Raw genomic sequence first — 26,753 nt, forward strand, 5'->3', positions numbered from 1 at the left:
TTGGTCGCCACTGATTGATGGTTGAGTGGCCTGAGCCTGATGCCGCGTACTGCCTCCGTTTGTCGGGGACAAAGCACCACACCTATGTCGGTACAAGAAGCGTTCTGGAGTCCTGATCCAGATATCAGGAGAATATGGGAAAATTCATAAAAATATCTGAATTTTTGGAGATTAATTAGAATTTCAGCGGATCTATCGATACTCAACACACATTTTAATAATAATAATAATAATAATAATAACAATAATAATAATAATAATAATAATAATAATAATAATAATAATAATAATAATAATAACAATAATAATAATAATAATAATGATAATAATAATAATCATAACGGCAGCTTGGGTGCCCTTGGTGGCCGGGGGTCCCTATGCAGCCGCGTAGTTCGCATATAGCAAGAAACGGCCTTGGTTTTCCATGTCCTAACTGGCCTCAACCCTCTCAATGCTTGTTTGTGGACCTGATGGGATCCTTCATGATTACTCTTCTCCGAAACTATGCCTCAGTGCTGGCTCCTTGTTTGGTCAAACTCTACCAGGTCTGTCGGTCAACATCTACCTTTCCTTCCTGTTGGAAGTTTGCCTACATTCAGTCTGTTCCCAAAAAGGGTGACCGCTCTCTAAAACCACCGTCCTATTAGTTTCATTTCGTGCATTTCTAAAGTTATTCAATCTATCCTCAACAAGAAGATTCTTAAACATCTACCACTTCACAAATTATGTGATCGCCAGTATGGTTTCCGTTGTGGCCTCTCTACTAGTGATCTTCTGGGCTTTGATCCTTACTTTATGCATCCTCTTTTAGGGATTTTGGTGAAACTTTCGCTGCTGCCTTAGACATAATATTATCAAAACATTTGATAGAATCTGGCACAAAGCTTTGATTTCCCAACTATTCTCCCACGGCTTTTAGCATTCTCTCTGTAACTTCATCTCAAGTTTCCTTTCTGACCGTCCTATTGCTGCTGTGATAGATGGGCACTACTCTTCCCAAAGTCTATTAACAGTGGTGTTCCTCAAGGTTCTATCCTGTTCCTCACTCCGTTTCTGTTATTCATCAATTGTCTTCTGAGCCAAACTTATTGTCCTATCCACTCATAAGCTGATGATAAAACTGCATTTTTTCATATCTTCCTGAACAGCTATCTCACACAGGGAAGCGAGAGAACGCTTGACTTCTTATCTTTCTAAAATCTGACAGGGGTAGAGCAAAATTAATGTTGCTCAATTTCTCCATCTTTCAGCTGGATACACCCTTCCAAATAACTACCCTGTCTTCTTCAGTGACACTCAAGTGTCCCTCTCTTCTACACTGAACATCCTCGGTCTATCTATTACTAATAATCTGAACTAGAAACTTAACATTTCGCCTCTTGCTAAAGAAGCTTCTATATGATGTTAGGTGTTCAGAGTTTTTCTCAACACCCCCATCTACTAACTCTGTACAGGGGATTATCCGCCCATGTATGAAGTACGCTTCACATAATGCTCTTCTACCTAGACAGGGTGATAATTTAACAATAAACGAAAGATACACAATATATTTAATTTCGCACCAGTATCACAAGATGGGACACAAGTCACAAAACTATTTAAGATCTTTGTCGTATAAAAACAGTGAAGTAGGATTAGCGCCTTCTTGGTTATAAATTTGTATACCCAACAAGTATTCTGAATTAAAGACTCCCACTCCACACAACCATTTTTGGGCTCATTTCGTTTCACGGGGATACATTTGCAAATATTTCAGTATTTCAAGAAAGTTTGGCAAAATCTCAATGAATGTGTGAGCACTGATAGTTTGTTGCTAAGAATGCCTGAAGATAATCTATTGAATATTTCGTGGTTATTTAGGTTAAATGAGCGAAATGACTTGTGGTTTAGTGATCTGATATGGGTATTGTAATGGCGGGGAAGTCTTGCCACCTGAATAACATCTCTGGCTGGACCTGTAACGAGACTATAACAGAGTGGAAGTCTGCTATTAAAGGTATACACGGCAGTTCTAAAATCTAGATCCATCCATGAATTTGTCTCCCGAGGTGCCTACCTATTGTACTACCATTGCTATGTAGCCGATAAACCTAAGGATTTCTCCCATTCCCAGTTTTCCCACCGACTTATATTAATTCCTTCCCGGCTATGGTGGCCAGATGATTGTGCCCAGGCAGAGGCGGTGAGCAGCGCCGCAGCCAGAAAAACCCATCACAGCACCATTGCCTGAATCTCCCATGTTGGCTGCTTGATTCTCTTTTCATCCTTACTAGAAAGTTACTCGAATAATATTGAAATAAAATTAGCTCTTCCATATGAGAGCTCAGTTAGGGTATGTGTAGGTCAATTCATCAATAACACTGTTGATTCCTTTATTGCGTTGGTCACGAATTTTAAAAGACATATGCTGTACCCAGAAATAAAGTCTGTTTCGAAATGGGTAGGCTAAAGTTATTTTCATAGTCCCAGTAATTCCGTTATTTTTACTGAAAACCTCGCCGATAATTCCAGATAAAAGAACTGCATCCCCCTCAGATCAAGGCTACAACTCCACGTGAGCCTCGTCACAATATCGCGGCCTTTGCCTCATGCTTCCCTCTCTGCTTGGTGTCTGCTCCTTGATTCATTCTTATCAGTAAAACTACTTATATATTTAGAAAGAAAATCTCGCCGATAATATCAGGTAGGAGGAATGCATTGCTCCGAGATTTAAAGTTAGTGTATGCCATGAGCAAAGCTTCCTCTCAACAGTGAGTCAACACCTCTCTCCGGGCTTCTAATAATGTCCGATGTTTGTTGTCTGCTCCTCGATTCACTTACAAGAAAGTTACTCATTTACAATGAAAACCGCGTCTATAATTCTAAAGGAGAGGAAAGCTTCGTTCTGAGATTAATCTTTGTCATTGTAAGACCTACGTTTCACTTGACATTAGGCGGTATCATGATAATTTGCAATAATGGGGTGACTATCAAAGGCAGAAGTGCCCCCACACTAGGGCTAGCCTCGCTCCGCGCGGCCTTTGCCTGGCTAGCCATTGGCAACTTGCTGACAATATAGAGATTGACTTCAGATGGGCAAAATTATGGATTGCACATGATATATAAACTAGTTTTTTTTAGATGCAACATTATGTAAGAGACTATGCATCCCGGTGAGGCCTGGGGTGAGGGCTACCTTCATTTATTATAATGTAAACCTTATGTTTCTTACTTTTACACTGTTCAAGAGTTCTTCTAAGCACTAGTATGCTCTCTGAAAATGCACGCACAAGTTTTGTGGGAAGAAAGTATACTTATTACGAAGTTAGCTGATAATTAAAACGACCTATTGGATTAGTAGCTCTTTAATGAGGCTAACAAGGCCCGCTATATTCTATACCATTAGGTTCCGTATCACATCATGGAATGAAAAATAATCTAAGGAAGATGTACCTGCTCTATAGCGGAAATATAGAACATTGCCACGGGCGATGGGTGTACGTGATGAAGGAGAACCAGAGGTGGGTGGAGGGAGGCGGAAGGAAGGCAGGCAGGAAGGGAGGGGGAATGAGTGGCATGAGGATAACAAGTAGTTAGCCGGCTGACAAGGACAAGGAAAGGAATCGAGCGCGGTATATCACATATTTCCTACCATTCTCCTCATTTTTTTTCTTAGTGCAGAGATGCATGTCAATGCCCTCAAACTTACCTTGATCTTATGCCGTGGTGCAGATATGAGGGCGTGAGTTAGGAGTGTGTGAGCCAAAGGAGCAGCAATACATTCGAAGAGGGCAAAGTTGCATCAGCCACAGAAACATTCCGTCTACTTGTATGCAAGCGGCGGGCGAGAGCGGTGCGTTGTGCTTGCGTGCGTGGCGTCGTGGTTAGGGAAGTGCTAAGTGTGAGTTAATTTATCGTTCATCTTCTGTGTTTTCTTCGCGCTGGGTTTGGTAAGTACTGCCTACAATCAAGTGGACGTTATTTGTGTTAAGCCTTATTATCGCTGTAATAAAGTACTCGTTAAGCCTTGACCTAAGCCACGTGACTTGCTTCCCGTGAATAGGTAGACATACTTGTTGGCCTTGTTAATAATGAAGTAGGCCTACTAGCTGAGCGTTAATTATAACTGCACGTTACTAATTGTCCCTCTTCTTTCTACAGTACCCGCATCACAGGCCTCATCGTGGGACAGACAACGCTGAAGCACCCCTTCGAGAAAAGTAAAGTGAAGATCCTGTTTCCTAGGTGTTAGGGCGATAGGCTGAGCGGCTAATCTTCATTGCCTTTCAGATACAAACTTTTTTTTTTTTTTTTAATTATCTAATATTTCCCAGAAGAGTAGTGCCCTTGTTAGTGTTCTGTGGCGGCGACCAGATGAAGCCTCATGCTGGTGAAGGAGGACGGTGCTGGTGGTGGGAGTCCTGCTTTCATATGGTAAGTGAATGGTGGTTTTATACATGATTATACGGTGTTGCTCTTTCCATACTGTACTAGGTTGCTTATCACGCTTTTTTTTTTTCAGGGTTGCGTGGGAGATGAATTCTCTCGTCTTGACTATGCTGGTGGGTGTCCTGAAGAAATGATCGCAAAGACGCTGGATCAAAATTACACAAGAGTTGCACAGGTGTAAAAAAAAGATATTCGGATGGAAGTCGAGATATCTCACGGCGTTTTGACAATGGAAAAGATGAGGAATTGGTTCTACCTTGCCTTTTCTTAAAACAAAGCAGGTAAGACCTTTTTTTGCAGGTCAAACTAATTTTTCTTGCAGGTCAAGCTAATGATTTTTCTTGCAGGTCAAACTAATCTATCTCTTGCAGGTCAAACTAATCTATCTCTCTTGCAGGTCGAACTAATGTCTCTCTTGCAGGTCAAACTAATCTATCTCTCTTGCAGGTCAAACTAATCTTTCTGCTTCTTGCAGGTCAAACTAGTCTCTCTGCTTCTTGCAGGTCAAACTAATATCTCTGCTTCTTGCAGGTCAAACTAATTTCTCTGCTTCTTGCAGGTCAAACTAATTCTCTCTCTCTCTCTCTCTCTCTCTCTCTCTCTCTCTCTCTCTCTCTCTCTCTCTCTCTCTCTCTCTCTCTCTCTCTCTCTCTCAGGCCAAACTAATCTCCGTCTTGCAAGTGAAACTAATATATCTCCTTCTCTCGCAAGTCAAATTAATTGATATTTTTATCACTACTCTTACTACTCACTTTAGTGAGGGTGACCTGGATACGCACACAGCCATATACATGTAAAGACATTCGCTCGTTCTTTATCTCTCTTCTCCATTTATCTCACCCATACAAATGCACATGATAAGACACTCGCTCGTTCTCTATTTTCTCTTTAGTTTATTTTTCCTCTTTTTTTTATCTCTATCTTCTTTGTCTTATCTATCTTCTCTATCCATATCTCTACCTTAGTGTTCTGAATTTATTATCCCATTTTCTTATTACAGTAAGATCAGCAACGGTTGGTGAAGATTCAGCTGGGGAAGAGCAAGTGAGCTACCAGGCGCCATCGGGCGAGGGAGGCAATGCTGCAACTGAGGCTAGTGAAGGAGGTGGCTGGTGAAGATTGTGCTGCACTTGCGTCCTATGAACTATGTTATGTTAGGTTTTGTCATTATTGTAAATCATACCGCTTAAAAATAAGATATGTAACAGATTCACTAGTGTGCAAGTTTCCAGTGTGTGTGTGTGTGTGTGTGTGTGGGCGATTCGGTAAGTGAGTGGTTTGGTGAGCAGGGTATAGACTGTAACACAATAAAGCGAGATATGGTGGTTCACTCTGGTGTTTATACGATTCGCGTGAAAATGTAAGTCCGGTCTTGAGCCAAGTTATTTAGTAGAATATGAAAATATAATCGAACAACCGAATTTTGTTGGCATGAGGCATCAAGGACTTCATGTAAGAAAATGTGATTTACCACGGCTAGCTACAACTGTGTGGTGGAAAACTAACAAAAGAAAGGGTGAAAACTGAGTGAGACAACGGAAGAATAAAATAAATTGATAAAATATAAACAGATCAGGTAAAGTAGGAATAGAAACTGAGAAACGGAGGTATTCCCGGATGATGGGGAAAACTATGTAACAAATGTAGTGGAGACGACGAAGAAAAGGATAGAGAAATCATTTAAAATTGACGCTTGCATGTGTGGTGGGAAAACTTGGTTGGAATAGCTCAAATACTGAGAGAGGAATAATGAAGCTGAGAGATGGATGAAATTATCTTATTAGTAAAACAGAGAGAGTAGCATGAGAATATAGGTTATGGCAATTCTTCTTGAGAATATAGGTTATGGCAATTCTTCTTAACACCCAAATTATCATACAAGGGAGGAAGATTACGAAGTACCACACTGAACGCATAAGGTGACGTTCGTAGAGAGAGGGTGGGGGACGCTGTCACTCTGCTCTTTCAATCTTGACTCTTAGTGCGGAGATGCAGAAAGGTCAGTTTTCTTTCATATTTTCCCTTTGACGTTAAACAGTATAAGGGAATAGGAAAAAAAAAAAATTCTATCTTATGGCAACAGCAGACATGAGAGCAATAATCAAATTAAATAATAACATTTTTAGATCTCTAGTGTGGCGGTGACAGCGGCGAGTGACGGTGAAGTAACAGGTGAGGTGAGAGAAGTTTCGAAAATGAAGAGTATAAGTCCATGGGCCGCGACACCGGGCATAACATTATAAACCGTTTGTTTTCTTAAAAGAAAGAAAAAAAAAAAAACATCTCCGTGAATGAAATATTCAACTAAATAAAGCGTAATAGTGCAGTTTTTATGTATATATATATATATATTTTTTTTTTCTGAGGATATACGATAATGTACGTCAAAATACGATAATTTTGGTGGCTCGGTAGGACAATTTGGGATTTAAAAGTTACCATCCCTGAAAGGATAACAAGGCCTTGAAAACTGTAAACAAGTCGCTGCGCATTGCTGTAATGAAGGCTGCTGCTGCTGCTGTTGAGTCTTGGCAGCAGGACGTGATGAGTAAAGGTAGGTAGAAATGGCGCTTGATCTCTTACATGTTGTTAACTCAGTAAATTCACATTGATTGCTACTTACGGTGAAACGGGTGACGTCCCTCAATGATAAGGCTTAGTGCTGACAAGTGCTGCTAGGTGCTAGTGCATTGTTTGCTTCTGGTGATTGTAGCCGGTGTGATGTGCCATGGCACTGCTAACCTGCCTGTGCCAAGTCACGACCTTTGGCAATGTTTTCTTATGTGTAGCTTCTGCCACTGTTTAATTAATACGTCAACCTTTTATACTCCTTACTGGGTCATGACCTCAATGTTGATATGGTAATATCAGCCCTTTGATTCTGTTGTTATTTTTGTGGCGTGGTACAGCTGTGGATATGCTGTTACGGCCACTGGACTTGATAAATGTTGCGGACACTAAAGGGGGTCCAAGTCTGTACTGTATGGGCGGCAGCACTCATGGAGAAGTGGAGTCCCGGCTTAAACTAGTGTAATTTAACATTTTCTAAATAAGGATTTCATAGATAGATCAGGTTGGGTTTTGTTACGGTCATGTTATGCTATCTAGTGGAATGTAGGAAAATTAGCATTATTTTATAAGTGCACCTCTCATGGCAGAAAAAAAAAATATAGGTAAATTTATAGTTTAAGCCAATGTCCCCAATCTCTACCCACGGCCCACGGCGTTATTATTAATTTCCGACAAGTAGTGTAATCATTAGAAATGATGTGAATAGTGAGAACAAAATGAGGTAGGTTATTACCACGTAGTGTGTAATGGCTTAAACTATAATAAAACCCTAACCTAACCTAACCTAACCTAACCTAACAACTGAAGTTCAGGCAACAATACACCATTTATGTTTACCTGTGGACTTAGAAAAAGTTGAGAGCGCTGTGTATTCCCAGGCCTATTGTGGCGTTATTATTAATTTCCGACAAGTAGTGTAATCATTAGAAATGATGTGAATAGTGAGAAGAACAAAATGAGATAGGTTATTACCACGTAGTGTGTAATGGCTTAAACTATAATAAAACCAAAAAAATTGTTCTCAGTGAAATATTTGGGTCACATAACACAGAGGTGTGCCCTCACTGAACGTTTCCCTTTGTGTCTCACAACACAAGAGACCAGTCACAGCCTGCCCTCTAAAAACAACTCTCTTCCCTCACTCAACTCTACTTGTAGCTACCTCACACATGAACACCCTTCACTGTGTAATAGATTGATAGTTGTTTCTCTAAGCAGGGCATGCTATGGGCACTGTCTTGTGATTTTCATACTTCTTTTTGAATTGGTCAGCATCTGACTGTAGTGCTCTGCTGTTACTTGTCCTGGTTTGAATGAACCATGAGTTGCTGATGCTAAATGAAGAATGTTAATAGTGTAGTTGTAAATTGACTACATTCTTTATTGTTTATTTTCAGAATAAATCAACATGCCAATGAAGTATTGCCTAAGAAGTTAGCAAAATGCATCGCTGTGGTCTTGGTAGAGTCAGATCTGCAAGGAGCAGAGTTTGTCAGCTTTCTGACACATGCAGGGAATTTCATTCCTGTTGCCTTTCAAGAGTTACATCATCAAGAGTACTACAATCAAATTCACACGTGGTCTTCAGTAAAAGATGTGCCTCGTTTCTTCCAGCACAGGCACAGGTATGGCTCCATGACAGAGGGGTTACGAGGGAGGTGTGTGCTGCCATGTCACACATTCTTGCTGATTTGAATTAATTTTAAAAATCTCTCCACTTTTAGGAAATGTGAAGCCATACAGGGTCACACATCAGTAAGAGCGGTAAAATGCATCATAATACTAATGTTACAAGAAAGTATATAATTACCACTTTTTTATTAACTGCAAATTTTTTGGGAAAAGGAGATCTACAGTACAAAATATGTTTATTTGAATATGCTTGAGATTTGCTTTTTTCTTTGATATATATTTCAGTGATAGGCTTATCTGTTCTTATAAAGCCCTTCTCTTTAGTGGAATGTTACTTGGTAACAAAGGTGAGATTAGGGATGGAGTAAATACATGAGTTTTATATTTGAATATAAATATGGGTACAGTCTTAACATTTGCATTTGGATTTAATTATTTAGGGATCAGCACCACAAGGGAAATGTAAGCAGATTAAATTTTTAATGGAAAGTTACCAGCTCAAATTTTATACACATTGTGGCTCACAATGCCAAACACACACACACACACACACACACACACACACACACACACACACACACACACACACACACACACACACACACACACACACATGTGCATGTTCACAGTTTACCACACCAACCCACATTCTTCCACTGTCAGGTAGTGTCAATCTAGTGTGCTTTTGGCAACTGATTGTATACAATTCCTACTGTCTGTTTATTGTGAAGCTATTGCAGAGGTAGTGAAGAAGAGCCTGGCACTGTCTTAGAAAGTGGCTGTTGAACATGTCCAAGACATTGCTGAAGAGGAAATGAGGGAGTCTGAACAAGATGACAGAGAATTAATGGTGGAGGAAATAGTGAATTTGGTGGACTTCCTGAAACAAGGCATAAGGGAGCACACCACTTTAGGGGAATTAAGAGTGTTATTAAGAGGGCACATCAATTATTCATGGATTTTCATCATTCACATTCACAAATGTCTTTGTTACCTAACCCCCATGAATGCTGAGAGCTGGCTGTACTTCAAGTGAAATTCCCATGAATATGAATGCAAATACACTGGATTATTGTTTATTTGAATATAAGTACAAATTCTTCAAGAAAGTATTTGTAAATGCATTCTTTTATACTTTCTGTTAGGTGTCTCAATCTCTGCCATTCCCTTTCTGAAAAGGCAGTGAAGTCTGACAAAAGTAAGAGACTTGAGCCAGGACAGAACTTGAACACAAGACCACAGAGCAGCAGCTGCACATGTTTCCCTTGTACCAACCTGATGCTAAATAATAAAGCACTGTTTCACAAAAGGCATTAAGTAAATAGTAATGATTGAGAAGTCATTTATTACTTGCTAATTGTGTTGTCTGATTAACAGGTTGTGGTGTGTGGTGCTGGTGTAGTGGGAAACAGCATAGCTTACCATCTCACACGAGAAGGATGGACAGATGTTGTTGTACTCGACCAAACTAAGTAAGTGGATCACTATGATAAGTATTGTAACCCTATCTTATTTTACCTTGTACAAGTGAGGAGTCTGAACAGGAAAAGCTCAAGTATATTTTTATCATTAATGGAGAAATAGTTTTCTGGCACCATTCTCAAAATTCATGCTTGTTTATATAAACTTACATGTGTTTATCCTTTCCACTACATTTTTCTTTGTTGATGTCATACAATGTGTCTGGCTGCTCCAAATGTGTGTACCACATTGTGCAAGGCAGGTAGACTGCAGAAACTGTAATCAGTTCAGCAGCTGACCACCTTAAAAGAAGAAAACCTAAGAAGAGTTGGGATGTTTGTGATTATAGTGAACCTAGCTGATGACAGTGATTTAATATTGTAAAGCTAGTTAGTAATGTTACAAGGGGCTTCATGGATGGCTAAACATTGAGAATTTTATGTTAGTAACCCAATCTTGATATGGTAACTGCAGTAACCCATTCCTGATATGTAACTGTAGTAATCCAGTTGTGATGTGATAACTGCACATATGTAACTATGTAGTATATAACTGTAGTTATCCAGTTGTGATGTGGTAACTGCAGTAATCCATTCCTGATATGTAACTGTAGTAATCCAGTTGTGATGTGGTAACTGCAATAATCCAGTCCTGATATGGTAATTGCAGTAATCCAGTCCTGATATGGTGACTGCAGAAAAAAATATAAAAAACTACTGACCCACTTTGTGATATCCCCCCCAACTTTACAGTGTGTACCAATACAAATAAAAATTTCCATACATTGCCATGTTCTACAGTTACATATCAGGAAATGTGTTGAGTTCCAGATAAGTGGCCATCACACTGCAGGGTGCGTACATGAAACACATCTCACATTGTGTTAATTGAGTCTGGGTTTTTTATGCAGTCTTTATGATGGCTTTGTGCAAAATGAGTGAAATTGAGAAGACTCATCTTTTTGCCTACAAGGAGATAAACATGACAATAAGAGAAATTAGTGAATGAACAGAATGTATAAAAAAAATCCCAAGAATCTGCCATCAGGAAGATCAATCTGTGGACAGCCTCATAAAACAACTAATGCTGCTGATTAAGTGAAGATATAGGTATGATTGCAAGTGTGTGTGTGTGTGTGTGTGTGTGTGTGTGTGTGTGTGTGTGTGTATGTGTGTGTGTGTGTATGTGCGCGCCTTGTTTCAGCTACCCATATTTACAGGGAATGTCAAACTGGTACTGTACATATGTAGATAGAGGGACCTCATAGTCTCAAATGTATAATGCTCAAATGGTCCTCATATGATTATTTTACTCAAAGCTAAGAAATAGTGTAGCAGTTGAGCTTTTTTTTTTCATTATTCATAGCTCATGATGCCCGTGTTTGTGTCAGCATTTGAAGTTAATAATTCTTGTGTAATAATGTAGCATACCCACATCACTATTTACATGCATTACCAGTGCTTGATTATTTATTTATTTTTTCCATTTATTTGTATACATTTATTTATTTTTTGTTACTATTATTGTTATTGTTATTATTTTATCTGTTTTATTCATTTATCTATTTTATTTATTTATTTGTTTTTATTTATTTATTTATTTATTTTATTTATTTTTGTTTATTTATTTATTTATTTTTTTATTTTTTTTTTTCATTTCTTATTTATTTATTTATTTATTTATTCTTTTTTTTTTTCAGAGCAGGATCTGGAACCTCCCACAATGGGTCTGGTGTCCTGGGACTGTTCAAACCATCTTCAGAAAGGGAGATTGTGACCTACTCAGTTAACCTTATTAAAGCTCTTCAGGAAGATGGCCATAACTTAGGTATGTACGACGAAGACTTATTTCTTTGTGTGTATACCCATCAAAATTTTTTGTTACCTTTATAGCGTGATAGTACAATATGACAGCACGCATGAGGTTTAGTGCAAGGTTGGTAACCCTGCTGTGCCAAGTTGCCAGTTACTGGGAAATTTGTGACTGGTATACTATATGGTGCTGGTATGACATGGAGGATGGGGATGAGGGATGACATGGGGAGGAGGGGATGAGGAGTATTCCTTACAAGGTGAGATTGAAGCTGTTAAATTTACATTCTTTAGAGAGACGTAGGTTAAGAGGGGACCTGATAGAAGTCTTTAAGTGGTATAAGGGTTATAACAAGAGGGATGTAAGCAAAATTCTTAGGATCAGCAACCAGGGTAGAACAAGAAATAACGGGTTCAAGCTTGAAAAATTTAGGTTTAGGAAGGAGATAGGAAAAAATTGGTTCTCAAATAGAGTGGTAGATGAGTGGAACGGACTCAGTAATCATGTTGTTAGTGCTAGGACACTAGAGAGCTTTAAGAGAAGATTAGACAAGTTTATGGATAGGGATAATAGATGCAAATAGGTAGGTATATTTCATACAGGGACTGCCACGTGTAAGCCTGGTTGCTTCTTGCAGCTTCCCTTATTTCTTATGTTCTTATATTCACTCCATGAACCATTACATGCTCCACAGAATGAACTCAAGACAGCTGTGCTTACATTACTGGGAAAGTAGTACAAGATGTCTGGTGTGGATACACCTTATGAAGTGGTTGAAATTACATTCCAAACCATGAAGTCACTATATAATACTTAGCACTGCTCTTTATGTATCACAGGTCTCAAGCAATGTGGCAGTTTGAATCTGGCACGGACAAGAGACAGAGCTATTGCTATGAAGCGAAGAATAGCATACACAAAGCCGTCCGGACTTGAGTGTGAAGTGAGTTTAGATTATGTATTCATGAACTAAATTAAGTCATAGGACTTAATGTCTCCCAGTTGCTGTAATGCCTTTTTCTTCTTTTGTCCTGCATTATCTATAATGAGGAGTTTTCAGAACTAAACCGCTAGATGTCGTTGCTGCTCATCTAAATGTAGGAAAGAGGGCTAAAATATTGTTGTGGTAAATCCCAGGTGTGTAAAGATGCATAGAACATTGATCATCATGATACTATTGAAATGATGTATCAACTCTTCAACATCCAGTATGGATAATATTGAGAGAATGTGGTCAAATTAATTATTTTTTTGTGTGATTATCGAGTAAACTGCTAGCATTATCTTAAATAAAGCATATTACAAGTATAAAAACTATTGATTTGGACAATTTAAAAAATAAAAAATCACACTGTACTATATAGTATGACAGCCTTCTCAGTAATATCATGATATATGGCTCTAGTTTTTTTTTTTTTTTTTTTTTTTTTTTTTTGTGGGAATTTTAGCATCCCTCTCACGAAGCGAGCGACAAGGCAAAGTAATCGAAAACCAAAACAAACATCTCTCAGGCGATCCTGCTGCTGCTGTAGTGTCCAGCTACTGTAATCCATTGCTTAGGGCGTAGTGGAGATGGGCACCACAGGAACATTCAGCTTCTTGTCCAACAATGTGTTTCTTAAGTTCAACCAGCGCGGCCGAGTCAGGTGTTTGTTTTGGTTAGAGATACAGCATTACTATCGCCAGGAAACTCGAGTTGCCAATTTTTTTTTATTAAAATTGCCGTTTCCATAAACTAGGAAGGAGATCTATGTAATTTGGACTTTTGACTGTCACAGACACGTTGCCTTTATGTTTATTGTTGTCTAGATTAAGACGTTTCCAATCAAGAGTGTATTCATTTGGAAATCTTAAGATGACCAAATAAATCTAAATGCCAATTCACTAGAAAATCAACTTATATACATTTGTTCATGAAAAGAGTTTGATTTTACTTGTATTACTATTTAGAAGGGATTACATAGAAAAATATATTATATAAGCCCATTGCATCTTCATGTAAATAGAATAACACTGTAGGTATATCTGATATTGTTTGTATGTGAGAGAAGAGTTTGTGTCTGTGCTGCCACTTGGTGACAACCACTAGTTGTGAAAACTCCCCATTGGATTCCTACTTATTCAACTAAAATTGTTAGTGCAGCTGGATAGTCAGATCCTTAGAACAGTTGTCATGCTCTTCTTGCATTCATCACCTTCTTTCATAAATTTCCACTTTTCTGTTCAACTGATCATAATTATTTGCTTGTTTGGTCATGATTACATAATAGGTTCCAATTCACCATTGATTTCTTTGAAACTTTTTGCTAGAGTTCATTGGAAATAAGAAAATAATTTTTTGTTGGAAAGGAATATGAAAATCATTAAGTCTTCTTTTGGTGTTATCAGTGTAACATTGTTGTAACTTACCTGTTATCTCTAATATGATTTTTCACTGATTTTCTCTTTACTTTATTTATTTATTTTTATCCACATTATCATAATCATTTTATTTTTTTTTCAGTGGCTAGATCGCCACGAAATCAAACGTCGGCACCCACACTTATACACAGGAGACCTTGAGGGTGGGGTGTGGGTACCTGGTGATGCAGTAGCTGAGCCGTACACAGTGTGTGCCACACTAGCTTCTCTTGCTCAGAGCCAAGGTAAGCAAACTCTTATGCTTTTGTATCAGTATTTCCACACCTGTAAGTTGAAGGCTAGTCATTGACACGTGATGGCTCTCGCACGTGTATGTATCCTGGTATCCCATGGAGACCAGACAGGTTTGTCTAATGCTTTATGTTATTTGATATTTTTAACTGTATGTATTTATATATTTATTTACTTATAATTATTTTTATGTATTGATGTAATTTATATATTTTATATATTTCATTCATGTTATTATTTGTACATTAGTATATATTATTCTAATATTTTATTGTTTTACTCGGTTTACTTGTATATATATATATATTTTTTTTATCAATTTAGGTTTTGTTAAAAATCAGACTAAAGTTGTACCTTTCTTAGGTCATTGTGCTCTGCCTTTTCTTGAGTGTCATCCATACATGTCATTAATTTATTTTACTTTACAGGAGCTGTCTATGTTGAAGATTGCAGTGTTGAGCGAATAGTAACAGATGAAGTGCCTCATTCACAAGTTGTTCCCAAAGTGACCCATGTTGTCACATCTCTTGGCACCATTCATTGTGAATATTTTGTCAACTCATCAGGAATGGTTAGTCTGACTTGCATATAAAGATTTTTTTTTACATGGTAACATTGCTTCAGTTTATCAGTCATGAATTATATCACATCCTGTCTTCCATTTTTTTTTTTTTTTTTTTAGTGAAATACAAAACTAACTTCCTTATTTTTTATTTATTTATTTTTTTTTTTATCAAATGCTGTTATATTACAACCATTTTTTCCAGTTTGTTTATTTTGGAACTTATGTCTGAGCTTTTAAGCAAAGTTTGTGGAGTAGCTACTAAATAAAACAACACATTCCCAACACATTTGAACATTGATGCAGGGGAGATATGATAGGAGTTAAGTAAAACTTATGACACTTGTGTTAGAGAAGGGGTTATAAGGGAAGACCACTTGCAGAGGCAATGAAAGATATGAGACAGTGGTGTAAAAGACCAATAGGAGAGAAGTAAGCAGCAAAGACTGTGTTTGTGCAATGGCATGCTTTTATGTGTTGCTTTTTGTTTATCTTTCATTTATTTATTTTATTTTTGTTCTTATTTTCCACGTGATTGTCACCTTGTGGAGAGAGTATCTGGATGGCGCAAGGCATCAAAACTATAAGTAGATAAAGTATCCTCATATTTCCTTCATGAATGAACCATCTGGTCATCCCTGTCACTTTTGGAGGGGTGATAACATGCTGAAAAATTGATATTCCATCTTTGAAATAATTTAAATTATTAATTTGTCAATGGGCCCCACCAGATGTGCCCAAGGAGAGGTGTGGGGAGTATCTAACAGGCTCTATAGGAAGTACCCTGCATCTACTGTGGTCAGGCAGTTAGAGTAGGTGAAGGGTAGGGAACAGCCTCATTATGATGGGGTATGAGTAAGCCAGTGTATGGTGTCAGGCCTTGCTGTGGAAGTGTGTGACCAGCTGTGCTATGCTGAAGCTCCTGGTGTGTGGTAGGATCATCCACAAGACTATCCCTTTTCACTAGAGGCCATTGAGGCTAAGAGTGTGAGTGTCTGCCTGAGTGTGAGGTGCTTTGTCTGGGCTATTCCATGTGTGATTGCCAGCCTGGTATATAGTCAGATAGACAGTCATATGTATTTTGACTGAATGTTTATACTATTTTGACTAGTATGAAGTGTTGAGTGGGAGACTGACGGAATCAGTGTTGTCATATTGATTGGTGTCATATTTGCAGTGGGCACGTTCACTGGGGAAGAGGAGTTCTCCAAAGGTCCGTGTTCCAGTTTTTCCTGCAGAACACTTTTATCTTCACACAAAGTAAGATATTTGTTAAGATGAATGTAAAACTTTTATTAAGATCAAGTATAAGTTATTCTGAGAAAGGTGTAATATTCCTTCTGATATTTGGCTTTTCTCACTCACTGAGATAAACCAAGACCGTGAAATACTTCCTTTGTGTATATATATATATATATATATATATATATATATATATATATATATATATATATATATATATATATATATATATATATATATATATATATATATACGAGAGATCCTGCATTCAAATCCAAGGACCTTTTTCTTTTGTGTTGAACCAAATCTGTTTTCAGTCTTTTCTCAGCAATCACCCATAATGTCTGGAAAGCAGCTACACTTATCCCCCAGCTATAGCGGGTTTTGCTAACGCGGTTTAAAGCTATCACGGGAACAATAAAAAACACATTAAATGGGCTAACGCGAATCCTAGTGGAGCTATCGCGGCCCATGAGTCGTTATATGTCCAGGATGTTCACGTGACAGCTACGTCATATTTCTTGGCCAGATTCGCTTGCTAATTGGCTGAATTTGACTGACATATTAGGCCGTGATTGGCTTGCACACTCCCGCTTCCTTATCCAGCCACTCTCCCGCTCCCCCATCCCTCTAGACCCTCCCGCCACAGTTGACTGAGTGGCACGTGCCGTGGTGAATCTCAAGGTCACGCGTGTGTATCTCGGGACAATGGCCTCTACTCCCCCTCCTGGCCACCCAGGGAGATCGCTACCACCCAACCCGACCAGCGAAAGGCAACAGCGGCGCCTGGGAAAGAAATCAAGAAGAGGAAGAACCTTACATATGCTGTGAAATATGAGATAGTGAAATTGATCGAGAGTGGACAAAGTAAAAGTTCAGTGGGCGCTAAGTTCGGCATCAACGAGTCTACAGTGAGAGGTATTTACCTTAAGAAGGACCACATTAAGGCACATATGAACCTCACTAGTGATAGTGCTGGACATAATGCTGTGCGAAGCTCAAATCATGTCCTCCTCAAGACTGATCTATAAATCATGGTGAGATGAGGGAAAAAAAAAGGTGCCAATATGTTGAATTGTGTTGCTACTCTGGCGGGCCACGAACGATTTTTTTTTTTTCCTATGTATTCTTAACAATGGCTATCGCGTTTTTAGCTATCACGGCGATGTTAAGGGACCAATTTCTCGCGATAGCTGGGGGTTGAGTGTAGTTGTATATCTATACTTTTATCTTTATCTCTTACATCTCATTCCAATGAGGGAACTTTATTGAAGGAGCTGGCTATGCCAGATAAGTCTTGGTCAAGATTTGTACTAAGAATTAAGCAAATTATTATTGAACATTCCTGATATTTCTCGATTTGGAATGTGAGCATATTCAGCATATTTTAGAAAAATTAAGTACAGTGGTTAATGAATAACCCTTAGACCACATTTTTTCTGTATTGGTATTTTCATAGGATATTTCTGTCAGGAATACTGTCAGTATTAAATTACAGGCCCATGAGAGAAGCAGCAGACGATCATCCTGTTGTTCGGGACTATGATTCTCACATGTTCTGCGTCACTAGAAACAGTCAGTTCATGGTGGGAGGTTTTGAGCCTCATGCCAAGCCAGCATTTACTGATGGAATACCTCGCGAGTGGAAGAATTGCTTGTCAGGCGACGAGGAGCATTTTAGTGAGTTGTTTTCTCATGTTAGAGGATCATTTGAATAAGGAAGATGATGTAAGATTGTTAAGGAAAATTGATTGGATTATGACACACAAGTGGTTGAAAAGATTGGTTTGTGAAGCATGCAAAGCTGTGCATTTGGCCAAATAGTCAGCAGGCATTTAAGTTCATGAGACTGGGACTTAGAGTTGCGTACATTAACACAGTTTACTTTGCCTAGATTTCTAGATGTCCATTTTTTAACAAATTCACAAAGAGAAGATGAACAATTAAATAAACTGTACACTGACTACTTTAACTTGAAAGAGGGTTACAGATATGCATACTGATGACTGTGCCATAGAAATAAAATATACAGGATGATTTGTGCTGTGGACACACCTCAGTATCAGAAGTTTAGGTTGACAATTGCAACTGAGAGCCTATGGTCAGTAGTACTGTGTTAAATGATCCTGTACTGTTTGTCATCTTAGATTAGTACTCTTTATGGCAGCTGATTGTTTTGGGTTGATTTTTTTTTTTTTTTTTTTTTTTTTTTTTTTTTTTTTTTTTTTTTTTTTTTTAGTATTAATGTGTTGAATAACTCCAGTATGATAAATGAGATTAATAGAAAATTATTTTGATCTTTCCAGAACCCATTCGTGTTGCAGCAGAGCATCGTCTGCCTGTCTTAAAAGGAACTCAATATGAACCCCTTGTTAACTCTCCTGACACTTTTACACCAGATGGGAAGTGGATCCTAGGGGAGGCACCTGAGGTATGTTTCAGAGGAATACTTTGGGTGAATGTCCTGCTGAGTGGCAAAGGTAGTGTCAGTAGTGCAGATGCAGTGGCAGTCTTATGATGTGACACTGTGACAGCTTTCGTCTGTTGCTGCTAGTTTTTAACACTATTCTTCTCTCCCTTACAACAGAAATTGGCTTCTTTCTTGCTAATGACCTAAGGATTTTGCTATGCCCTTGGTAGTCTTTGGCAAGCAAGGAATGTGAAAAACAAATGGTGCATTATGAACAAGAAGCAGGACATTCATACTTTCTCTTAAGAGTTGCACTGAAGCAAGACATTCATACTTTCTCTTAAGAGCCACACTGCTCACTAGATGCTATGCTCAGATGCTACACTTGGGAGTCTAAGGCAGTCTAAGTTGCCAAAATAGAGTTATGTTCTGTACCATTTCATTAGTGTAGATACGGTTTTTACAATATATAATATAAAGATTTTGTAAAATGTTGTTTTCACCTCAGTACCTCAAACCAGCTGCTCTCCTTAAAGCACTGCCTTGAAGATTGTGAAACCTTCCAATTTCAGATTGATAACTACTTTGTGGCTGTTGGCATGAATGGGAACAGCCTACAGGGTTGTGGAGGTGTGGGACAGGCAATAGCAGAATGGATCATGTATGGGTCCTTGGCCAAAGAAATGCTGGCCTTTGACATCAGGCGCTTTATTGACCTTCACAACAACAGGCGTTACCTCAAGGAGAGAACAAGGGAGGTGGTTGGCAGGTGAGGCTTGTAGGGATACCTTGAGGAACTATAGCAAATTTGACTTCTGTATTCCATGTTAATGATGCTTATATTCACTGTTCTTATCATGTTTATTTGTATTTCATATTATGATTTTCGAGAAGCCATAAGGGAGTGGCAGTGGGTCTCTTGGTGTCCCACTTTCAGCCACATTGCATTGTGTTGGCCTTTCATCACTCTGATTTATTTTTGTTTTATTTATTTTGTTTATTTTTTTTAAATAGGCTCTTAAAGTTTATTCTCTTGCCTAACAGTCTCCTTTTCTATTATTCCCTCTTTTTTTTTTATCTATATTTGGCTATAAACATTTTGTAACTTAACTTGCAACTCTTGCAAATGCAAAGTCAAAACTGTATTAAAATTTTTGTGGTTGTTCCTTTTTGTCTCATTTTCTCTCTCTCTCTCTCTCTCTCTCTCTCTCTCTCTCTCTCTCTCTCTCTCTCTCTCTCTCTCTCTCTCTCTCTCTCTCTCCTCTCTCTCCTCTCCTCTCCTCTCCCCTCCCCTCCCCTCCCCTCCTCTCTCTCTCTCTCTCTCTCTCTCTCTCTCTCTCTCTCTCTCTCTCTCTCTCTCTCTCTCTCTCTCTCTCTCTCTCTCTCTCCTCTCTCTCTCTCTCTCTCTCTCTCTCTCTCTCTCTCTCTCTCTCTCTCTCTCTCTCTCTCTCTCTCTCTCTCTCTCTCTCTCTCTCTCTCTCTCTCTCTCTCTCTCTCTCTCTCTCTCTCTCTCTCCCTCCTTCAACCCCACAGCATGTGGATGGATGGGTGTATGCATGGGTGCCTCCTTCATTTCCTCTATTGTGATCAATGACTTACTTTATTCTTCTGACATATTCATTCTTTGTTCCCTTCCTGTTGCAAGTCTCAAAGTTCCTTATCTTCTACCTTTTCCAATTCCTCAAAAATGCTGTGCTTATCTCTCTCCTGTGGAATCCTTCTCAGTCATCATCCTGCCAACATGATAATGCCTGAGGCTCGGATTTGTATATCCATCTATTTATACTCCTGGCCTGCAATCTCACATGCAGTGGCCTAGACAAAGTATAACAGATACATATCATCCATGCTCTTAGCCCCATCAGCCCCTAATGGAAAGGAACAGACAGACAAGGGATTTGTATATACCAATATACTTTACTGACATGCATTTTTCTTTCTGACAATTGTGTTCTCATCTGAGTTTGCATTTTATTGTTTTTTAAATTATAACAGGTTGTGAGTAAATTTAAACAATAATAACAGTAAGTCTGTGTGTTTTTCTTTCATTTTCAGACACTATGAGATTCTTTATCCAAGTCAGTGTGAGTACAGGCTGGCCAGAAAACTGAGGTGCTCTCCAATTTATATTGAACAAGAAACACGAGGTGCAGTCTTTGGAACACGGATGGGCTTTGAGCGACCACTGTATTTTGACATAACACATAATCGTAAGATACTGTTGTATACAAGCTTTTAAATCTGCTGTACGTTTCTTGTTTACATCACAAAACTTCAGTAAGGGACAACTAGCTTAGAAAGATAGCAGATATTTTATATGTAGCTGTGAATCAGTGAAGAACTATGTGTATATTCTATATATAGGTTTATAGCAGACGAATATGAAAAGTATTTAATGTCATGTCAGAGTATAATTATTTTAATTCATGTAAATAAAGAAAGAATAGATGGAAGAATTTGTATTGGCAGTTTATGAGCATATCTGAGAGTAAGTTTGATAACACGTGATATGATTGCAATAAATTTTTCTGAGTTTTAAGTGAGCAGTGTAGCAATTTTGTCTAAGTGCTGAAATATAACTTCTACTATATTATAATAGAAAAGTCAATATTTTTTGCAATGAGCAAATTGCTAACTTTCCTTCATCATCTAGAGAAAGAATGCTTAACACTTGAATGAAGGTAGTGGGGTGGATGAAAACTGGGGAAGTAGCTGCACACCAGATTAGGTGTGCAGTAGAATTGCTAAACAGTGTGAGTGTGAGTGTTGTAGAGATTTGAGGAATAACACGTCAACTAACAGTACTCTGGCATCATTTAATCCAGAACCATGTTTAATCTGGCACATTTTCAACAAGCAAAGAGAGCATTTGGACAGCAAGAGAGGGAGGCACCTCTGTCATTGCCATGACTTGTATACTTACATTGATTTTTAGCAGCACATGAACATGAATTGGTTGCAATTTTCTTGAAGATCTCATGTATTTATCTTTAGGTGCATTCAGACAGCTCATATATGGATTGCATATAAATAAAACTCAATCTCTTAAACTGTTAAAATGTTTGACAAGCTATTTAACTTATGGATGTTTTAAATTTTGTCTACTTATTATACGTGTAAATTTGTGTTAGACGTATGTTAGTTAGCTTTTCTAGATAAATATTCTTGGCATTAGCTGTGCAAATATATATATATATATATATATATATATATATATATATATATATATATATATATATATATATATATATATATATATATATATATATATATATATATATATATATATATATATATATATATATATATATATATATAAATATAGAGTAGATACTGATATATTTAACTTGTTTTCATTGTTTGGTGATTTCATTGTGTACATCTCAGTTAATATCTTCATGCTGTTTTACTATGTTTAAATAGTATTATCATCCAATTGCACAATTTGTAATACTAATTTGTTTTCACTCCCAGGAAGTGACCCGCCAGCACAGATGCCTGAGGGGTCATTCCATAAGCCAGTATTTTTGGACTGTATCAAGGAGGAGTACCAGGCATGCAGGGAAGGTGTTGGAGTCATCGACCTCTCTTCTTTTACAAAGATTGAAGTTACAGTAAGATACAGACCTATACAACTAATATATAAGTGTAATTGCAATTTGCATTTTCCCAAAATTTTTTTTACATAGAGGGAGTGGTTGGGTGACACACCATGCTACCAGACTGGAAGAATATTTTCTCTGTATCTGGGTTGGTAAGGGGTTCAGTGAATCCAAAACACATCTTTATTTCATTATATTAAAAAGGGAAAACATATGTGTTATGTGGAAAATTGAGAAACAAAAGATTTTCATGGTCCTTATCCCTTCTCATATATCAAAGGATTGCTGTAGTGTATTTACATAGTTAACTTCTGCATTTTATTTTTATTTTAATATTATTATGTATGGATTTGCTGCATTGGTGTTTTATAAAGCACTTGAGATTAATGTGGTAATCATGTGATCATGTGTATTTAAATCATGTTTGACACAGTATACAGCTGTTAACATACTCATGAGGTTCAAATTGGAGGGACAGTCTTGAGTTGATTGAGTAGATGGGTGCTTCTGTGTAGTAGCTGGAAAGATTGCCACATAATCACTACATTATAAACTGGTCCTGTTTAGGATCATGACTACATCTTCTAACAGTCTGTGTCTCATGAAGAAATAACTATGGGGATATTTACCATATTTATGTTCTTATTTATTTTTATTTATTTATTTAATTAATTAATTAATTTTATTATTATTATTATTATTATTATTATTATTATTATTATTATTATTATTATTATTATTATTATTATTTATTTATTTATTTATTTATTTTTTTTTTTATGTGAGTAGGAGACTGACCAAGGATTACTAAATATACATTAAAATGGTCTGCTTAATTGTCAATCTCTGAAAATTTAGATGGAGTTCTGAAAAGTTAGTCAGTTTAATTTTGGAGGTGTTCTGATCTTTCTTTCTGAAGAGTGTTCATATTCAAGAATTTTCAAGACTGGTAAACAATGATGGTTATATATACACACACTTTTTGGAAAAACAGAAAGGTACAGAGACAGATTTGCACGTACAGCTTTACATATTAATGTATATTTTTTTCTCTCTCTTTCAAGTCTGTTGGATTAGATAAGTATAAGCAGTTTGATGCAGAAGAAACAAAGGTAATTTTTGTTTTTCAGTGTAAAGTTGCTTGCTGTTTGACAATTTGCTTTGTATGTTATTTGATCTCATCCTCATTGATGTAGTGAGACCTTTTGCTTTCTGCATTCCAGTTTGCTTTCAGGAAACTTGCGTTTTGTGGGATTTACTGATTTTATTACTTTTCACCAGTACTTATGATTTTGGTGTGAAATATTCTTGCACTGTAAATTTCTTGTTAATTCGCAAACACACACACAAATAGGAATCTCTGTCTATTGAAGATTGCACTACAAACCAGTTTTGGCCCTCTTGTCATGAAAGCTGTGGCTCATAACATCCAGTTCTTGAATTACTACAAATAAGCATTCATGATATGTACAGGCATTTATTTGCTCAAAAAATTTAACCTGATTATTCTCAATTTGAGAACAGTTTACTTTTTTACTAAATTTTAGTTTTAAAGATTTTGTAAACATTTCTTAATGATGAAGCAGTTGTCTCTGACTTGACTCCCCTATACACATGAAACTATTTGGCCTAGAATGTTGTGTAAAGTTTTGTTTTCACCTTACAGTCAGCAATGGAAGAAAAAAAATATTTGGAAATAACAACAGTGGAGCTGAGAATAAGCATTCCTCGTGGAAGTTTAGGAGGTATTGGATAGATTTTTCACAAGATAGCAGCCTACATTTAGTATATACATATAATGTATGGATGTTTCAATAGATGAGAGTGCCTTTATTTGTCAGTATGTGTGTGTGTGCATGTGTGCGTTGTTATATTGGCAGATTATGTATTTATTTATTTGCATGCATTTGTACAAGGTTATTTGGAATTCTTTGAGATTTCATTGAGACTTGCTGTGGTTGCATATGAGCTGCTGCTACTAATGATGATAATAATGAAGAGTGTACAACATTTAAATCAAGCTCTTTTTTGTTCCGTATTTGTATACATAGTGTGTATTTACCTAGTTTTTACCTAGTTGTGGTTTACGGGAGGAGAGTGTTCTCATAGTATTCCATCTCTATATCTATCTAGTTTGGTGTGTGTGTGTGTGTGTGTGTGTGTGTGTGTGTGTGTGTGTGTGTGTGTGTGTGTGTGTGTGTGTGTGTGTGTGTGTGTGCATAGAATAGAAGAAAAGGTGAGATGAATGTTTACTGAAAAATTGTCTGAAGATTGTAAGGTTGTGTTTAGAAGATTGTGTAAAATTTGGCACATGCTAGAATTATGCATCATTGTGTTAATTTTTGCATGAAGTGATACATTTACAGATGCTGGCTTGTAACACTTTTAATGTGACACTTTGAAATTGAAGTGAACTCATAAGGGGAGTTGAGTAACAATATTCTTATCATTCCATCTACAAATGGAATGTGGATTCAGTGAATGAAAGGTCTTTGCGAAAAAGAGCACTGCTGTTGGAATTGATGGTTTTATATAATCTGTTTATGAAACAGTTACCCCTTTCATTTTAAAATAACCTTGAAAAATAAGGAATGCATCCTCTTGCAGGGGATCTCCAGTTTGTGTTGAATTGAACAAGTTTTATTTGTATATAACTGATGGTGTCTAGATGTACTAACCACCAAGATTAGGATCTGTCCATCTATTATGTCTGATATCCGTTCCTAAGAACTCTTCAAGAGGATGGCCATAGCACAGTCTTCATTTATTATTGTCATTTTATTCTTTCTCTGCATGCTTCAGCCATTTCATTCTCCTTGCCTCTTTTTCCAGTATACTTTAGCACTCTGTCCTGCAAGTAAACTCACTGCATTAACAATACTTGTACATACTTTCCTTGCCATTCTTGATATCTGGCCAGATACCTTGTTGTGACGTGCTTGATCCCATCAAATTCCACTTTTATTTTTCATCTCTGACTCCAAAATGTACTTGTATTACTACAGCTGTTCTTCTGTATATGGATAATACTTTTCTAGTTGTATAGTGTGACCGCATTAGATATGTTTCTATATTTGTCATACTCCTTTTGTTTCCTTAAATACTAAAGTTTACTAGTAGTGTTTGCCATTACTTACCATTATCTCTTTTATGAACTCTCCTCAGCCTAGCACTTGACTTGGTATTGCACACACAGCTTGGTCTTTGAAGTTATCAGATAAATGGAGATCACATTACTCACCTATAATCCAAGTATGACTTAAGATTTGTCAGCTTATAATGCTTGCATCAAAGTTTGTCATAAAGATTTATTAAATTATGAAATTTATTTTATCTGTCATCCAGACATTCAAGTATACCCAGACAACTGCAACATATATAAAGAACAAATGAAATTCAAATAAAAATGTTTAAACTGTAAAAAAGATTCTTGAAAGCAAGTCTGCATCCCACTTATCCTACATGCTGTTCCACAGTGTTATCACCACCCTGTGATAGTCATACAGCCAGTCATTATTTGTGCTGTTATTTAAGTGAACATTTTGCCAGTGCCATTGTAATTACTTGATATTTTCTTAGTATCTACCCTTGTAATGCCTGAAGAAATTTAAGCAAGTTGTATTCAGACTAAAGCATTTGCATTATATTTTGTACACAGTATTGAAGCAATCCATTATTGTTGGCAATTTATTTACCTCTGGTCTTTGTAGATAAGTTAATGATTGGTTTGAAAAGACTGTATTTGAGCAGAATAATTGTCAAGCTATATGAATTCAAGTAATCAACATGCACATGAGCATCAGTTGTGTGAGCTTTATCACAAAATTCAGATTTTACAAATTCAAATTTTCACTTTGAAAACAGGCTGGTTTCTGGCATTTATCCAACACCATATTGACAACATTACTTGTCCTCAGACAAAACTGTGGTGGTGCTGATTTTTGTGATCTAGTATTGTTGCAGGTATTGTTGGTAATGATGAAAAATATCAATACAAAAAATTCAGAATGACAAAGCAAATCTGTTTTTATATTCTCTTTTCAGATTTTCAAATCTTAAGTCTAAAAAGAAAGAAAAGTAACAGAAGGGAGTTTGAGAACCACTTTTAATTTTCTGCAATCAGGTATTGTTTTAGTTTACTTTTGTGGAGTTCAGGTGTATTGGTAACCTTGTAGTACCAATTACACACCAGATTCATGGACCCCAACACATGAAAGCTCTCACTTCCTGTATTTTATGCCTTGTAAGACACTGCATCATGGGAGATGCACATGAAAATGAGATTTTAAGAGAATACCATTTTGACTTCGCAACATTATTTAAACAAGCTTGGTATCAGCAACATTTTTCTGCAAATACGACACACTCTCTTGTTTAATGC

At 37.2% G+C, this 26,753-nt stretch overlaps 1 protein-coding gene and 1 long non-coding RNA gene across 4 annotated transcripts in view; both read left to right on the top strand.

Moving 5' to 3' along the window:
• The first annotated feature begins 3,788 nt into the window (after positions 1–3,788).
• On the top strand, positions 3,789–4,637 carry LOC135102389 (uncharacterized). Its single transcript, XR_010269645.1, has 4 exons — positions 3,789–3,929; positions 4,141–4,199; positions 4,314–4,413; positions 4,502–4,637. It is a non-coding gene; the product is annotated as an uncharacterized LOC135102389 (long non-coding RNA).
• Positions 4,638–6,842: 2,205 nt separating this feature from the next.
• Positions 6,843–26,753, top strand: part of LOC135102375 (pyruvate dehydrogenase phosphatase regulatory subunit, mitochondrial-like) — a 24,556-nt gene continuing 4,645 nt past the window's right edge. The window contains exons 1-14 of one of the 3 annotated variants that reach the window (XM_064007514.1): positions 6,843–6,982; positions 8,397–8,624; positions 10,009–10,103; positions 11,792–11,919; positions 12,744–12,847; positions 14,408–14,549; positions 14,985–15,127; positions 16,296–16,378; positions 17,859–18,040; positions 18,667–18,791; positions 19,343–19,539; positions 20,826–20,980; positions 22,245–22,384; positions 23,437–23,484. In XM_064007514.1, the coding sequence (XP_063863584.1) occupies positions 8,442–8,624; positions 10,009–10,103; positions 11,792–11,919; positions 12,744–12,847; positions 14,408–14,549; positions 14,985–15,127; positions 16,296–16,378; positions 17,859–18,040; positions 18,667–18,791; positions 19,343–19,539; positions 20,826–20,980; positions 22,245–22,384; positions 23,437–23,484 (1,725 nt within the window). In that variant the 5' untranslated portion in view covers positions 6,843–6,982; positions 8,397–8,441. Of the gene's footprint in view, positions 6,983–7,167; positions 7,290–8,396; positions 8,625–10,008; positions 10,104–11,791; positions 11,920–12,743; positions 12,848–14,407; positions 14,550–14,984; positions 15,128–16,295; positions 16,379–17,858; positions 18,041–18,666; positions 18,792–19,342; positions 19,540–20,825; positions 20,981–22,244; positions 22,385–23,436; positions 23,485–26,753 lie in introns of those variants that run through there. The other 2 variants (XM_064007524.1, XM_064007535.1) reach the window with 2 other exon arrangements.

The sequence above is a fragment of the Scylla paramamosain genome, chromosome 1 (assembly GCF_035594125.1).
Source record: "Scylla paramamosain isolate STU-SP2022 chromosome 1, ASM3559412v1, whole genome shotgun sequence".
Classification (NCBI taxonomy): domain Eukaryota; kingdom Metazoa; phylum Arthropoda; class Malacostraca; order Decapoda; family Portunidae; genus Scylla; species Scylla paramamosain.